Source organism: Triticum aestivum, chromosome 5A, assembly GCF_018294505.1.
Source record: "Triticum aestivum cultivar Chinese Spring chromosome 5A, IWGSC CS RefSeq v2.1, whole genome shotgun sequence".
NCBI lineage: Eukaryota > Viridiplantae > Streptophyta > Magnoliopsida > Poales > Poaceae > Triticum > Triticum aestivum.
The window spans coordinates 709,518,671-709,534,939 of record NC_057806.1 but is presented as its reverse complement, the minus strand read 5'-3'; the positions used below and the strand labels follow the sequence as shown (position 1 = coordinate 709,534,939).

Below are 16,269 nucleotides of genomic sequence, written 5' to 3'. Positions count from 1 at the left end.
ATTGTTCATAGATAAACTTGATGATAAATCCACAATTCATCGGATCTCGGCAAACACACCGCAAAAAGTATTACACCGAATAGATCTCCAAGAACATCGAGGAGAACTTTTTATTGAGAACCAAAGAGAGAGAAGAATCCATCTAGCTAATAACTATGGACCCGAAGGTCTGTGGTAAACTAGTCACACATCATCGGAGAGGCTATGGTGTTGATGTAGAAGCCCTCCGTGATCGAATCCCCCTCCGGCAGATCGCCGGAAAAGGTCCCGAGATGGGATCTCATGGGTACAGAAGGTTGCGGCGGTGGAAAAGTGGTTTCGCGGCTCCCCTGGATGTTTTTAGGGTATAAGAGTATATATAGGCAAAAGAAGTACGTCGGTGGAGCTAAGAGGGGCCCAGGAGGGTGGGTGGCGCGCCCTCCTGCCTCGTGGCTGCATCGTTGCATCTCTGACTTCCACTCCAAGTCTCCTAGATTGCGTTTCTTCCAAGAAAGATCCTCGCGAAGGTTTCGTTATGTTTGGATTCCGTTTGATATTCCTTTTCTGCGAAACAATGAAATAGGCAAAAAGCAGAAACTGGCACTTGGCCTCTGGTTAATAGGTTAGTCCCAAAATAAAATAAAAGTGCATATTAAAGCCCATTAAACATCCAAAACAGGTAATATAATAGCATGGAACAATCAAAAATTATAGATACGTTGGAGACATATCAGCATCCCCAAGCTTAATTCCTGCTCGTCCTCGAGTAGGTAAATGATAAAAACAGAATTTTTGATGTGGAATGCTTCCTAACATAATTTTCAATGTAATTTTATTTATTGTGGCATGAATATTCAGATTCAAAAGATTCAAGACAAAAGTTTAATATTGACATAAAAATAATAATACTTCAAGTATACTAACCAAGCAATTATGTCTGCTCAAAATAACATAGGCAAAGAAAGCTCATCCCTACAAAATCATATAGTTTGGCGATGCTTCATTTTCGTCACACAAAATGCTCCCATCATGCACAACCCCGATGACAAGCCAAGCAATTGTTTCATACTTTAGTATTCTCAAACTTTTTCAACTTTCACGCAATACATGAGCGCGAGCCATGGACATAGCACTATAGGTGGAACAGAATATGATGATGGAGGTTGTATGGAGAACACAAAAAAGGAGAAATTCTCACATCGATGCGACTAATCAACGGGCGGCTATGGAGATTCCCATCAATTAATGTCAATGCGAGGAGTAGGGATTGCGATGCAACGGATGCACTAGAGCTATAAATGTATGAAAGTTCAACAAAAGAAACTAAGTGGGTGTGCATCCAACTTTCTTGCTCACGAAGACCTAGGGCATTTTGAGGAAGCCCGTTGTTGGAATATACCAGCCAAGTTCTGTAATGAAAATTCCCACTAGTATATGAAAGTGACAAAATAAGAGACTCTCTATCATAAAGACCATGGTTCTACTTTGAAGTTACATTGTCCCTTCTCTCTTTTTTCTCTCATTTTTTGGGCCTTTTTTTATTTGGCCTTTCTCTTTTTTTATTTCCTCACACGGGATAATGCTCTAATAATGATGAACATCAAACTTCTATTTATTTACAACTCAAAAATTACAACTCGATACTAGAACAAAATATGAATCTATATGAATGCCTCCGGCGGTGTAGCAGGATGTGCAATGATTCAAGAGTGACATGTATAAAAAATTATGAGCGGTGGCTTTGCCACAAGTACGATGTCAACTACATGATCATGCAAAGCAATATTACTATGATGAAGCGTGTCATAATAAACGGAACGGTGGAAAGTTGCATGGCAATATAGCTCGGAATGGCTATGGAAATGCCATAATATGTGGGTATGGTGTTGTTTTCAGGAAGGTAAATGATGGGTTTATGATACCGGCGAAATATGCGCGACACAAGAGAGGCTAGCAATGGTGGAAGGGTGAGAGTGCGTATAATCCATGGACTCAACAGTAGTCAGAAAGAACTCACATACTTATGGCAAAAATCTGCAATTCATCAAAACCAAGCACTACGCGCATGCTCCTAGGGGGATAGATTGGTAGGAAAAGACCGTCGCTCGTCCCCGACCGCCACTCATAAGGAAGGCAATCAAAGAACACCTCATGCTTCAAATTTGTCACACGACGGTTACCATACGTGCATGCTACGGGACTTCCAAACCCCAACACAAGTATTTTTCAATTTAACAATTACTCAACTAGCACGAATCTAATATCACCATCTTTATATCTCAAAACAATTTTCAAGTATCAAATTTCTCATAGTTTTTTAATGCACTCTATATGAAAGTTTTTATTATACCCATCTTGGATGCCCATCATGTTAGGACTAATTTTATAACCAAGGCAAATTACCATGCTTTTCTAAAAGACTCTCAAAATAATATAAGTGAAGCATGAGAGATCATTGATTTCTATAAAGTAAAACCACCACCGTGCTACAAAAAGATATAAGTGAAGCACTAGAGCAAAATTATCTAGCTCAAAAGATATAAGCGAAGCACATAGAGTATTCTAATAAATTCTGATTCACGTGTGTCTCTCCCAAAAGGTGTGTACAGCAAGGATGATTGTAGTAAACTAAAAAGCAAAGACTCAAATCATACAAGACGCTCCAAGCAAAACACATATCATATGGTGAATAAAAATATAGCCTCAAGTAAACTTACCGATAGACGAAGACGAAAGAGGGGATGCCTTCTGGGGCATCCCCAAGCTTAGGCTTTTGGTTGTCCTTGAATTTTACCTTGGGGTTCCTTGGGAATCTCCAAGCTTAGGCTCTTTCCACTCCTTGTTCCAAAATCCATCAAATATCTACCCAAAACTTGAAAACTTCACAACACAAAACTCACCAGAAAATCTCATGAGCTCCGTTAGTATAAGAAAGAAAACCACCACTTAAATATACTGTAATGAACTCATTCTTTATTTATATTGGTGTTAAACCTACTGTATTTCAACTTCTCTATGGTTCAAAACCCCCGATACTAGCCATAGATTCATCAAAATAAGCAAACAACACACGAAAAACAGAATCTGTCAAAAACAGAATAGTCTGTAGCAATCTGGATAGTTCGAATACTTCTGTGACTTCAAAAATTCTTAAAAATTAGGAAGACCTAAATAATTTTCATATTGATCTACTTCAGTTGGAATTGGTATTTTATCGCTCTCTAGTAGAAAATGAAAATTATTCTTGTGAGCGCATACTTTCTGTTTTTATCAGCAAGATCAAACAACAATCACCCAAGAAGATCCTAAAGGCTTTACTTGGCACAAACACTAATTAAAACATAAAAAACCCACTCATAACAGAGGATAGATGATTTATTTATTACTAAACAGGAACAAAAAGTAAGGAACAAAAATAAAATTGGGTTGACTCCCAACAAGCGCTATCATTTAACGCCCCTAGCTAGGCATTGACAATTTCGATGATGCTCACATGAAAGACAAGAATTGAAGCACAAAGAGAGCATCATGAAGCATGTGACAAACACATCTAAGTCTAACATACTTCCTATGCATAGACATCTTATAGACAAACAAATTATCATAGCAAGAAAAAACTAGCATATGCAAGGAAGCGGAAAGAAACAATAGCAATCTCAACATAACGAGAGGTAATTTAGTAACATGAAAATTTCTACAATCATATTTTCCTCTCTCATAATAATTACATGTGGGATCATAAGAAAATTCAACAAAATAGCTATCACATAAACTCAAGCAATATGATATAAACCTCATCTTTTTATCCTCGATGGCAACAATACAATACATGCCTTGCTGCCCCTACTGTCACTGGGAAAGGACACCACAAGATTGAACCCAAAGCCAAGCACTTCTCCCATTGCAAGAAAGATCAATCTAGTAGGCCAAACTAAACCGATAATTCGAAGAGACTTGCAAAGATATCAAATAATGCATATAAGAATTTAGAGAAGAACCAAATATTGTTCATAGATAAACTTGATGATAAATCCACAATTCATCGGATCTCGGCAAACACACCGCAAAAAGTATTACATCGAATAGATCTCCAAGAACATCGAGGAGAACTTTGTATTGAGAACCAAAGAGAGAGAAGAAGCCATCTAGCTAATAACTATGGACCCGAAGGTCTGTGGTAAACAACTCACACATCATCGGAGAGGCTATGGTGTTGATGTGGAAGCCCTCGGTGATCGTATCCCCCTCCGGCAGATTGCCAAAAATGGTCCCTAGATGGGATCTCATGGGTACAGAAGGTTGAAGGGGTGGAAAAGTGGTTTCGTGGCTCCCCTGGATGCTTTTAGGGTAGAAGAGTATATATAGACGAAAGAAGTACGTCGGTGGAGCTATGAGGGGCCCACGAGGGTGGGGGCGCGCCCTCCTGCCTCGTGGCCACCTTGTTGCATCTCTGACTTCCACTCCAAGTCTCCTGGATTGCGTTTGTTCCAAAAAAGATCTTTGAGGGAGTCCTGTATTAGGGGGTGTCCGGATAGCCGGACTATACCTTCAGCCAGACTCCTGGACTATGAAGATACAAGATTGAAGACTTCATCCCCTGTCCGGAAGGGACTTTCCTTGGCGTGGAAGGCAAGCTTGGCGATACGGATATTCAGATCTCCTACCATTGTAACCGACTCTGTGTAACCCTAACCCTCTCTGGTGCCTATATAAACCGGAGGGTTTTAGTCCGTAGGACAACATAGACAACAACAATCATACCATAGGCTAGCTTCTAGGGTTTAGCCTCTCTGATCTCGTGGTAGATCTACTCTTGTACTACCCATATCATCAATATTAATCAAGCAGGACGTAGGGTTTTACCTCCATCGAGAGGGCTCGAACCTGGGTAAAACTTCGTGTCCCTTGCCTCCTGTTACCATCCGGCCTAGACGCACAGTTCGGGACCCCCTAACGAGATCCGCCGGTTTTGACACCGACATTGGTGCTTTCATTGAGAGTTCCTCTATGTCGTCGCCGTTAGGCTCGATGGCTCCTACAATCATCAATAGCGACGCAGTCTAGGGTGAGACCTTCCTCCCCGGACAGATCTTCGTCTTCGGCAGCTTCGCACTGCGGGCCAATTCACTTGGCCGTCTGGAGCAGATCGAAAGCTACGCCCCTGGCCGTCAGGTCAGATTTGAAAGTTTAAACTACACGGCTGACATCCGCGGAGACTATTGTAGTTAAACGTATAATGCAGGTATGTGCTGGTCAACAGATGCTTTAAAAAACAGGAGATTCCTTGATGTACATTACTATATAGACAACTTGAGAACAAGAATTGTGTGAAGCCACCTCCAGAGAACGAGCATTATTGCGTACGTCTAATCATATCAAAACTATATGTGCTGGACGACATTTACGCATCTTGAAAGCAACCCTTTGAGGGGCATTGCTGGCCAGGGAGATGGGATGATCACCATCTAATTAGACGACTTCGTTGCTACGCATCAAAAGTCAGTCAATGAGGGGCAGGCATGTACAACAGTTCCTTGGAAGTAGTGGAAATTTCACGGAAATTTCACCCGAATCAGACAAGTTTTCCTGCCAATAAAAAAACAAATTATTATCAGCATGGTCATTTCTAAATTGGAACGGCTGCTCAATGGGTAAACAAACTTGGGACCCAAAGCAAGAGAGTGACCTGATAGTGTGCTGACTGCTGCTGGATACAGTCAGAGGAAGACCAAATCCAAGGCCACTATTTAAAACCACTATCAGAGCCTCTCCTTTAGGCATTCTATGAGATGACACTTCCTAGGAAGAGCAAAGGCACAAAAGGGAAAAGATGCCCCTGGGTTGATGAAAAGTGATGCAGCACAATTAGGTACTTTCGTAAGCCTTTTAGAATGCTTCCAGATATCTTCACCTTTTCTTGTTTGAGGTGGGGCTTCCATGGTTCAGGTTCTGCTGAACAAGATAGCAAAAGCAGAATCAAGATCTGATGTTAATTCTTGATTTTTAATGGTATATGTAGGGAGCAAGAAAGATGGATCAAGAAGAGGTTCATATCGCGGTTGAGAAGAACTTCAGAAGAGAGAAGGCTAACATATTATGGGCAGCTGCAAATTTCCGCCACACTAGTTCTTGTCAATGTTCACTGGCCATCCAAGTGGATGCCTTTCAGTAAGATTTCTTCCGTCAAATATTTTCCATCCTTTGTACAGCTCTAATAGTCACCCATGTGCAATTTTTTTGAAGGAAATTTGAAAGATGTTTCATCAGAAGAAGAAAAAAGCATGTGCAGTTCAGTGTACTGTCTTTCAACTTGTGTGAAAAGAAAGTAATACGCCATCCAATCCTATAAAGAAGCGAAAATTCGAAATGGCTCGTACTAGCATATGATAGTACTATCTAAGCCGTTGGTCCTCTTCTGGATTGCTGCGTGCAGCTGTATTTAGCGTGATATTGCAGCGGTGAATTATTTATCAAACGGTGCCCCTGTCACCTGTCCACTATCCATTAATGCGGTGGCTCACTTTAGTCCACTACGGTCTCGACCGTCATCCATTTCTCATGGACCGAAGCCCTGTAGCACCTGGTCTGCTTGGCCGTCGCGTGACCCCTCCAGCTTCTATTCAAACCATTACCCGCCACATCACAGGCATCCTGTTCACATTCAAATTTTGAAAATTCAAACTTACTGACTCTCCCACCGCACGCATACCAACCGTGTGGCACTGGCTGCCCCCCTACTTGCTTATGCATTTCAAAATTTGTATTTACCACAACAGAAGTAACAGATTTAGTTATCCTATCACCATGATAATAGTCCATTAACGTTCACATCACACGCACGACATGTGCATTCTACAACCACTTTTGGTCCTAATTGCTAGTACAACAGTACACCCTGAACAACTTTTCCCGCTGGCCTGTCGCATGGTGTTCTTCTGATGGCCAGTGACACCACACTTGCTGCAGTTTTGCTTCTTTCCTCTGAACTTTGGGAACGTCTCCTCTCTGTGGGCAAGTTGTTCGTTTGTGGCCTTGAATTTTGCAGATGCAACAGAATCTACTCTTACTCATTCCTTCGTAAGGTGCCTGGCCTCTTGCGTTTGTCGGCCTCCCTGCACTTTTCTTCTTCGACGGCGCTCCCAGGCCAACCAAAGGATTGCTATGCCCCGGCAGCACGACATACTCATCCTCGCTAGCCTTGGTTTCTTTTTCATCGACATTGCCTTGCTTCTTGCCACTGACACGATCCTCCTGTCCCAGCCCATTCCTCGCCTGGTCGAAAGGAGCCATCGCCTTCATAGCTTTATTGAAGAGTCCCATCAGTGTTAAGCTTCCACACTGGCGTCTCCCAACCGGATCAACTCTAATGCCTGCACATACATGTCAGGGGCGTGGCACCAAGCTGATCGCACTGGTAGTGATGCAAGTGCTCTGGCAGTATGTCTCGACCATCGTTGGTCCACCTTCTCACAATGTGCTTATCCGACACCTTTGTCATGCCAAGGAATCCATCACCTGAAAATGAAGCCAACCACGAAAGAGTTAACCAACATCCAGAAACTGCCTTGAAGAAACAAAGTTTTGTGTGAGCCTGGCATGCACGAACCTGAAGTATATGACAAGACACCTATGTGCTCAAAAAGCCCGCATTCTCACCCAAACTCTGAACCATTACCGGTCATTTTTACTAGGAAAACCACCTAGCTCCACTTCTCATGTCTCTACCGTTTCTTTCTCAATGAAGCTGCACTTACGATTTTAGTTTTCTTCTCTTCATAACTCTCATCTGATTGACGATCAAACTGCAACAGCATGTACTGCCTAACAAACTTATGCATTGGAGAGCCGGAGGGCACATAGTTCTTCAGCATATGGTTCACACTCTCACTCCTCTAGGTACTTGTCATCTTCACACAGAAAATTCCCTTGAAATATGACTTCGCCCACTTCTCTCTTATCTCAAAAATCTGCGTCATGTACGAGTGTGCCTTCAGGTCGTACTTCTCCAGTAGCTGAGACCACGCTTCCTCGATCGATCTCGTCCACTGTGAGCATATGGTTTATGACTTTATGAAACTCCTCTCTAAATTCATTTTCTATTCCCGTGCAGAACCCCCAAACTTTCTTTAGCCTTCAAGATGTGCCACTTAAATCACCGGTGGACTGTATCTGACAGTGTGCTCTTTATCACCTGTATTTCTTGTCTAAATTCATTTCAGTTCTGCATCCTTACCGAGCAACCACACACTATCTCTTGCATTTGTCTTCTGCTTGCCTGGGTTCAGTCGGCTTTTGCCATACGTTATACCGAAACCAAGTTCCCATGAGTATAGATTGTAGAAGTCGTACGCTTCCGTCAACGTGTCAAATGTGGTGCCTAACTATGGCTTGACAACCTCTTCTCTGTCTCGCTCCGCAAAGCCCCTTTAGATTTTTTGAGGGCCCCCATCCTTCCCAGGCAGGGTGTTCTTTATGTAGGAATAGTGCCCGCACGAACTCTGCGTGAAAAACAACACACCCACAAAAATCAAACACCAAACATCAGTGAAACCAGTTCCTGATTGTTTTCAGAATTTCCCCCACCCCATAGACGCCCATGCGGAAATAATGATTGCAAGCATTACGTGCAAAAAACTAGAAGAAAAAAATCATCGGCGGACCAGCCTGCCGATGGTGAACATATGCGACAGAAACAAAGCCAGACAACAAACATCCCTCCCTCCCCAAAACCGCCCACACTTGCCTGCTGGTCATGCCTCATGCGTAACGATACAGTAGCACTAATTCAAAATCTTTTCTAATCTCTGTGGTAGCGGGGATCCTAAACAAACCACATGCACTAGACAAACAAAGCAATCCCGTACTGTCTAATACAGAAGCAATTCATGGGGCGCACCACTCAATTGGCTCAACCCCTTTCCCCCTACAGTTTTTTATGGGATGAATCCTCTGGCTGACTGGCTCTGGTGGTAATAGACACAGAGAGCACCACTGAATTTTTGGTTATTTTACACAACATCACCATTACCAGAACAGAACAGCAGGTTGAAAACGAATTACGGGTTAAAACATTCAGAAGAATTTGCTTCCTTGTACCTCTTCATCCAGTCCGGCGACCGTGGAGCCGGCTTGACGGCAGACTCCCCCGACTACGCTGGGCCATTCTCCATGCTCCCATCGCCGTCGTACTCCACGCAGTTGTTGTGTGGAGCCACAGATGAATCCCGCAGCACATCTCCTCCCCTGCTCCCAACCGCGCTCCCGCGCGGCGCCTCCTGGAAGATCAGCAACCTGCACACACGACGAAAAAAGACACGGCGCACCGCCGGGGGGAGTCAAGGACCATGGATGAGCTCGCGCGGCCACCACAGAATACAGATGCGTATCGGATCCACAGGGAAATCATCGATCCCTCTGGCCCCTAGATGGGATCGATGGTGAACATATGCGACAGAAACAAAGCCAGACAACAAGCATCCCTCCCTCCCCAAAACCGCCACACTTGCCTGCTGGTCATGCCTCATGCGTAACGATGCAGTAGCACTAATTCAAAATCTTTTCTAATCTTTGTGGTAGCGGGAATCCTAAACAAACCACAGGCACTAGACAAACAAAGCAATCCCGTACTGTCTAATACAGAAGCAATTCATGGGGCGCACCACTCAATTGGCTCAACCCCTTTCCCCCTACATTTTTTTATGGGATGAATCCTCTGGCTGACTGGCTCTGGTGGTAATAGACACAGAGAGCACCACTGAATTTTTGATTATTTTACACAACATCACCATTACCAGAACAGAACAGCAGGTTGAAAACGAATTACGGGTTAAAACATTCAGAAGAATTTGCTTCCTTGTACCTCTTCATCCAGTCCGGCGACCGTGGAGCCGGCTTGACGGCCGACTTCCCCGACTCCGCTGGGCCATTCTCCATGCTCCCATCGCCGTCGTACTCCACGCAGTTGTTGTGCGGAGCCACGGATGAATCCCGCAGCACATCTCCTCCCCTGCTCCCAACCGCGCTCCCGCGCGGCGCCTCCTGGAAGATCAGCAACCTGCACACACGACGAAAAAAGACACGGCGCGCCGCCGGGGGGAGTCAAGGACCATGGATGAGCTCGCGCGGCCACCACAGAATACAGATGCGTATCGGATCCACAGGGAAATCATCGATCCCTCTGGCCCCTAGATGGGATCGATGGTGAACATATGCGACAGAAACAAAGCCAGACAACAAACATCCCTCCCTCCCCAAAACCGCCCACACTTGCCTGCTGGTCATGCCTCATGCGTAACGATACAGTAGCACTAATTCAAAATCTTTTCTAATCTCTGTGGTAGCGGGGATCCTAAACAAACCACAGGCACTAGACAAACAAAGCAATCCCATACTGTCTAATACAGAAGCAATTCATGGGGCGCACCACTCAATTGGCTCAACCCCTTTCCCCTTACATTTTTTTATGGGATGAATCCTCTGGCTGACTGGCTCTGGTGGTAATAGACACAGAGAGCACCACTGAATTTTTGGTTATTTTACACAACATCACCATTACCAGAACAGAACAGCAGGTTGAAAACGAATTACGGGTTAAAACATTCAGAAGAATTTGCTTCCTTGTACCTCTTCATCCAGTCCGGCGACCGTGGAGCCGGCTTGATGGCCGACTCCCCCGACTCCGCTGGGCCATTCTCCATGCTCCCATCGCCGTCGTACTCCACGCAGTTGTTGTGCGGAGCCACAGATGAATCCCGCAGCACATCTCCTCCCCTGCTCCCAACCGCGCTCCCGCGCGGCGCCTCCTGGAAGATCAGCAACCTGCACACACGACGAAAAAAGACACGGCGCGCCGCCGGGGGGAGTCAAGGACCATGGATGAGCTCGCGCGGCCACCACAGAATACAGATGCGTATCGGATCCACAGGGAAATCATCGATCCCTCTGGCCCCTAGATGGGATGGATGGTGAACATATGCGACAGAAACAAAGCCAGACAACAAACATCCCTCCCTCCCCAAAACCGCCCACACTTGCCTGCTGGTCATGCCTCATGCGTAACGATACGGTAGCACTAATTCAAAATCTTTTCTAATCTCTGTGGTAGCGGGGATCCTAAACAAACCACAGGCACTAGACAAACAAAGCAATCCCGTACTGTCTAATACAGAAGCAATTCATGGGGCGCACCACTCAATTGGCTCAACCCCTTTCCCCCTACATTTTTTATGGGATGAATCCTCTGGCTGACTGGCTCTGGTGGTAATAGACACAGAGAGCACCACTGAATTTTTGGTTATTTTACACAACATCACCATTACCAGAACAGAACAGCAGGTTGAAAACGAATTACGGGTTAAAACATTCAGAAGAATTTGCTTCCTTGTACCTCTTCATCCAGTCCGGCGACCGTGGAGCCGGCTTGACGGCCGACTCCCCCGACTCCGCTGGGCCATTCTCCATGCTCCCATCGCCGTCGTAATCCACGCAGTTGTTGTGCGGAGCCACAGATGAATCCCGCGGCACATCTCCTCCCCTGCTCCCAACCGTGCTCCCGCGCGGCGCCTCCTGGAAGATCAGCAACCTGCACACACGACGAAAAAAGACACGGCGCACCGCCGGGGGGAGTCAAGGACCATGGATGAGCTCGCGCGGCCACCACAGAATACAGATGCGTATTGGATCCACAGGGAAATCATCGATCCCTCTGGCCCCCATCGCCCCGCCGGCGCCGGCGCCGATGCCGAATCGAATCCTCTCAGTCGCCGCCGAGCCGCTGCGCATTAAATTCGGAAATTCTGAAAATCAGGGGGAGGGGATTTGAGGGTACGAGACTGGCCATGGCGCAAAAAAGACTGGCTACGCGGCAAAAGGAAAAAATTCTGGACTATAGTCCAGATATACCTCGAGACAAGGACCAGCGGTCCAGGTATAGTCACGGGCGTTACCTGCATGCGGGCCAGGGCACTGTCAGCATACGGTCGTGTGTCCGCGTATGGCCTGCCCCACGACCCACGCTGTACGCTTCACCCGCAAATACTCTATTTTCTACAGCTTGTATATAGCCACATTCAATGCCACACAACTACCAGATATGTCCATACAATGGTCTAGATAATATGACTATATGGTAATGCTCTCATAAAGATGAATTTCAAAGATGGATATAGGAACATGATTTTTTATTATTATTTAGTGAATCCGTAGCCATCTTAGATAGCAATACACTTTTTCTCTCAAAAACAGAGACCATACACCTTTAATTTTTCTGCCAGGCCGGGAAAGGAAATGCCTAATCAACTTCCCTAGTATGATAAACAGACTTTTCCTGCTCTCATGTTATTCTGGACAAATGCACACGCAACATTAGAGCAACTGCCGAGGGTAGTAAAAATGTTGTACTCCCTCCAATCCATATTAACTGTCACTGCTTTAATACAACTAATATGGACCGGAGGGAGTAGAAGATTACACACATGAGCAAACGCGCCTGTAGCCTAGTGGTTCCAGTGCCCTTAGTAGCGCCCCAGGTCCTAGGTTCGACTCCCGTGAGAGCGGATTTCAACAGGTCCGGATACAAATTTCTGGAAAAAGGGCCCCTTGTTCCATGGTACTACCTCCGTCCTGGTTTATTACCGAAAAAGGCTTTCGCTCCGCTTTATAAATAAAGCAACCCGCCCAGAGCACACATACATGGTCTAGTTCAGAGCACACTCACCCAAGGCACACAATAGGAGATCCAAATTAAGGTACTGCCGAGGGCATAGCTCAACAAGCCCAAAAACAACAACAACAAAAGAAAAGCACGGCCAAGCCCGAGGCCAAGGACAAGAGCTCGCCAAACACCTAATCAGGCTCTGGAGGAGGCGGAGGGGGCGGCGGCGACAGGCGGACGGCCATCGATCGAATGACGGCGATGAAGGCGGAGATGGCGTCCCGGTCCCGAGGGCGGCTATGCGGCCGCCAGAGCTGCAAATAACGTGGCGAGTTTGAAGAGAGCGTGAGTAGCCCGTCGAAGCGGAGTGCGCTGAATCACAAGCTAATTGTGAATCGTCCGGAGGGTCCACGCGAGAGCCCCAATCTCAAGCCACCTAACGTGGCGAGTGGGCAGGGGGGAGGTCTGGAGTTCGGCGAAGAGGTCGGGGAAGTTGGTGTGGCACCAATCTCCACCCACAGCCTCTCTAAAACAGCCCCAGAAAAATTGGGCAGACATGCAGATGAAGAAGATGTGGTCTGAGTCCTCGGGGGTACTACAGAGCGGGCAAAGACCGGAGCCTGGACCATTGCGCTTGCGGACCTCCACCCCAGACGGGAGCCGACCGCGAATCCACTGCCACATGAAGATCCGGATCTTCAGAGTCACACGAATGGGCCACACCGCTAGGAGGGGGGATGGAGCAAAGGAGGGAGCGATGGCCGAGTAAAGGGACTTGGTGGAGAATTGGCCCGATGGATCAAGGCACCACCGAACCTCGTCCGGGCTAGCATGGATAGCCGGCTCATGGATGGCGATGCAATCAAGAAGCTCCTACCAAGCGGCAGTTTCCGGAGGCCCAAATGGCCTCTAGAACATGAGGCGCCCTAAGTCAATAAGGGCCCGTTCAACGGAGATCGTCGGGACGAAAACGATGGAGAAGAGATCGGGGAACCGAGCCATGAAGGGCGAGTCCCCCTCCCATCAGTCAAACCAGAACAAGGTAGCTGAACCCGATCCGCCCGATATGGAGGTCCCAATATGGAGAACGGGGAGCAACTGAATGATAGACTGCCAAAATTGGGATCCACCAGACCGTTGACAGAAGGCCAAAGGTTGGCCACGCAGGTATTTATTTCAGATGATGTCTAGCCACAGCCCACCATGCCCTTGCGAGATGCGTCAAAGCCAGCGGGAAAGAAGCGCGATATTCATGCACTTCGAGCACATGATACCGAGGCCACCTTGCTCCCGAGGCTTATAGATGTCGGGCCAACTAACCATATGGTATTTCTGTTTGTTATTGTCCCCGGCCCAATAGAAGCGGGATTGGACCTTGGCAATCTCGTGGTGAAGCGTTTCGTGTAGGTTGTAGAAGCTCATGAGGAACAAGAGGAGACTAGAGAGCGAGGAGTTGGGACGGAGAGTAGCCCATCACCATCACATCACTCTTGTCGAAGTTGATCTTGAGTCCAGACATTTGTTGGAAGCAGAGGAGGAGGAACTTAAGGTTAGCGATGTCCACGTTCGACCCTTCGACCATGATGATGGTATCGTCAGCGTACTGGAGCAGGAAGATGCCGGTGCCACCGGCCAAGTGGGGCGGGAGCCCACGAATATGGCCCGCCGCCTTAGCCTTGTCCGGGATGGTAGCCAGTGCGTCCACCACCATATTGAACAGGAATGGGGAGAAAGGGTCACCCTGCCTCACCCCACAGAGAGTGGGGAAGTAGGGGCCAATCTCCCCATTGATGTTCACGGCAGTGCGGCCACAGGAGACCATCTGCATCACCCTGGAGATCCACCGGTCATCAAAACCTTTCCGTAGGAGAACTTCCCGAAGGAAGGGCCAACTAACAGTGTCATAGGCCTAATGGAAATCTATCTTCAAGAAGACTGCCTTGAGGTGTTTGGACCGGACCTCATGGAGTACTTCGTGAAGAACTAGCACCCCATACAGGATATATCGCCCTTGGATGAAGGCCGATTGGTTGTGGTGGGTAATGTGGTCAGCGAGCAGGGTCACCCTATTGGCGTACCCTTTTGCCAGAATACGAAAGATCACATTTATCATCGTGATGAGGCGAAATTGACGGATGTCAGCCGCCCCAGGAACCTTGGGGATAAGCGAGATCGTCCCGTAGTTGAGGCGCCCGTGGAACCAACATAGAACTCATCAAAGATGGCCATGACCTCCGGCTTGATCACATTCCAGAAGGCTTGGAAGAACTTAACCGGCAGGCCATCCGGGCCCAGGGCCGAGGTAGGGTTCATGCCTTTGATGGCGGCCCAAACCCCACCCTCCGAGAAGGGGGCCGTGAGGGCCGCATTCTCCTCATCCGTGACAAGCTGGCGGCCGGATCAACAATCCAGGGCCAGGGATAAGCCGCTCCAAGGAGCGGCTGCGAACAGAGACCTATAGAAGCCGTCAATGTGGGACCTAATGTCCCGTGGGGACTGCAGTAGAGTCGGCCCATCCCAGAGAAGGGGGGTGGTGTTGCGCCTACGCCTACCATTCGCGATGGCCTGAAAGTACGCCGTATTGGTGTCACCCTTCAATACCCATTTCTGAGCCCCGCGCACACGCCAGTAAGCTTCCTTGTCGGAGTAGATGATCGAGAGTTGGTCTTCCAGGTCATACCGGGAAAGCCACTCCTTAGGAGAAAGGCCGGTGGCGTCGGCGCGCAGGTCGAGGGCCTGAATAGCAGACAGATGGGCCTTCTTCCGCTTGCGGAGGTAGTGACCCAAGTTGGCGCCCCACCCCTTCATGAACTGTCTGCCGCGCTTGGCACAGAGATGCCACGAGTCGATGGCGGAGGGGGGGCGAGACAAGGACTGGGAATGGACGCGAGCCTCCACCCAGCGAGCGGCCACGACCTTGACGAAGCCGGGTTGGGACGACCAAAATGTCTCAAACTGGAATCGAGGAGGAATCGGGGGATGCTCGTCAGCGGAAGAGAGGAGGAGGGGAACGTGGTCGGAACCGATCCGAGTGATGGCCCGGAGGGAAGCAAGAGAGCAGCGGAGGTCCCTTTCCGGGGAAACTAGGACCCGGTCCAAGACGGACTGAGTCGGAGCGGCCTGGGGGTTGGTCCAGGTGAACCTGGCACTAACCCTATCTTTTTCGCGGAGCCCAAGGTCAGCAATGCAGTCGTTGAACATTTGCATACGCGCAAAGTTGACGTGCGAATTGCTCTTGTCCTCCGAGAAACGCATGAGGTTAAAATCGCCCCCAACCACCACCAGAAGCGAAGCAGCCGAGACCTTCCGGTGGATCTCCTCAAGGAAGGAAGCGGGCCAGCTATGGTCGGCGGGGCCGTAAACAACAATAACCTCCCACTTGAAGTTGAGGGAGCATTCATAAAGTTCCATGCTAACAAAGAATTGTCCCTGGTCCATACCGCCAACCTCAAAGGTGGCATCCTTCACTCCTAACAGCATGCCACCGGAATGCCCCGAGCTCCAGGTGGGGGCTAAGACGGTCGAGCTCGGGGAGGGAGAATTCCGTGCGCATGGTGTCTTGGATGGCGACAATGTCAATGTGTTCATCACGCATGTACTCGATTAGTTGGCGGCGGCGACAATCGTGGCCAAAGCCA

At 47.8% G+C, this 16,269-nt stretch overlaps 1 protein-coding gene and 1 pseudogene across 1 annotated transcript; one reads left to right on the top strand and one right to left on the bottom strand.

The window, feature by feature from the left end:
• Window positions 1-6,724: 6,724 nt before the first annotated feature.
• On the bottom strand, window positions 6,725-11,847 carry LOC123106189 (uncharacterized). The gene is made up of 6 exons (XM_044528413.1): window positions 11,366-11,847; window positions 10,603-10,797; window positions 9,839-10,033; window positions 9,076-9,270; window positions 7,586-8,477; window positions 6,725-7,494 (listed from the first exon to the last, which is right to left on the bottom strand). Exons 1-4 carry the CDS (start codon window positions 11,437-11,439, stop codon window positions 9,129-9,131), a joined length of 606 nt encoding a protein of 201 aa, XP_044384348.1. The 5' UTR covers window positions 11,440-11,847; the 3' UTR covers window positions 6,725-7,494; window positions 7,586-8,477; window positions 9,076-9,128.
• A 417-nt stretch (window positions 11,848-12,264) lies between these two features.
• LOC123101867 (uncharacterized) overlaps window positions 12,265-16,269 on the top strand; it is a 40,312-nt pseudogene continuing 36,307 nt past the window's right edge.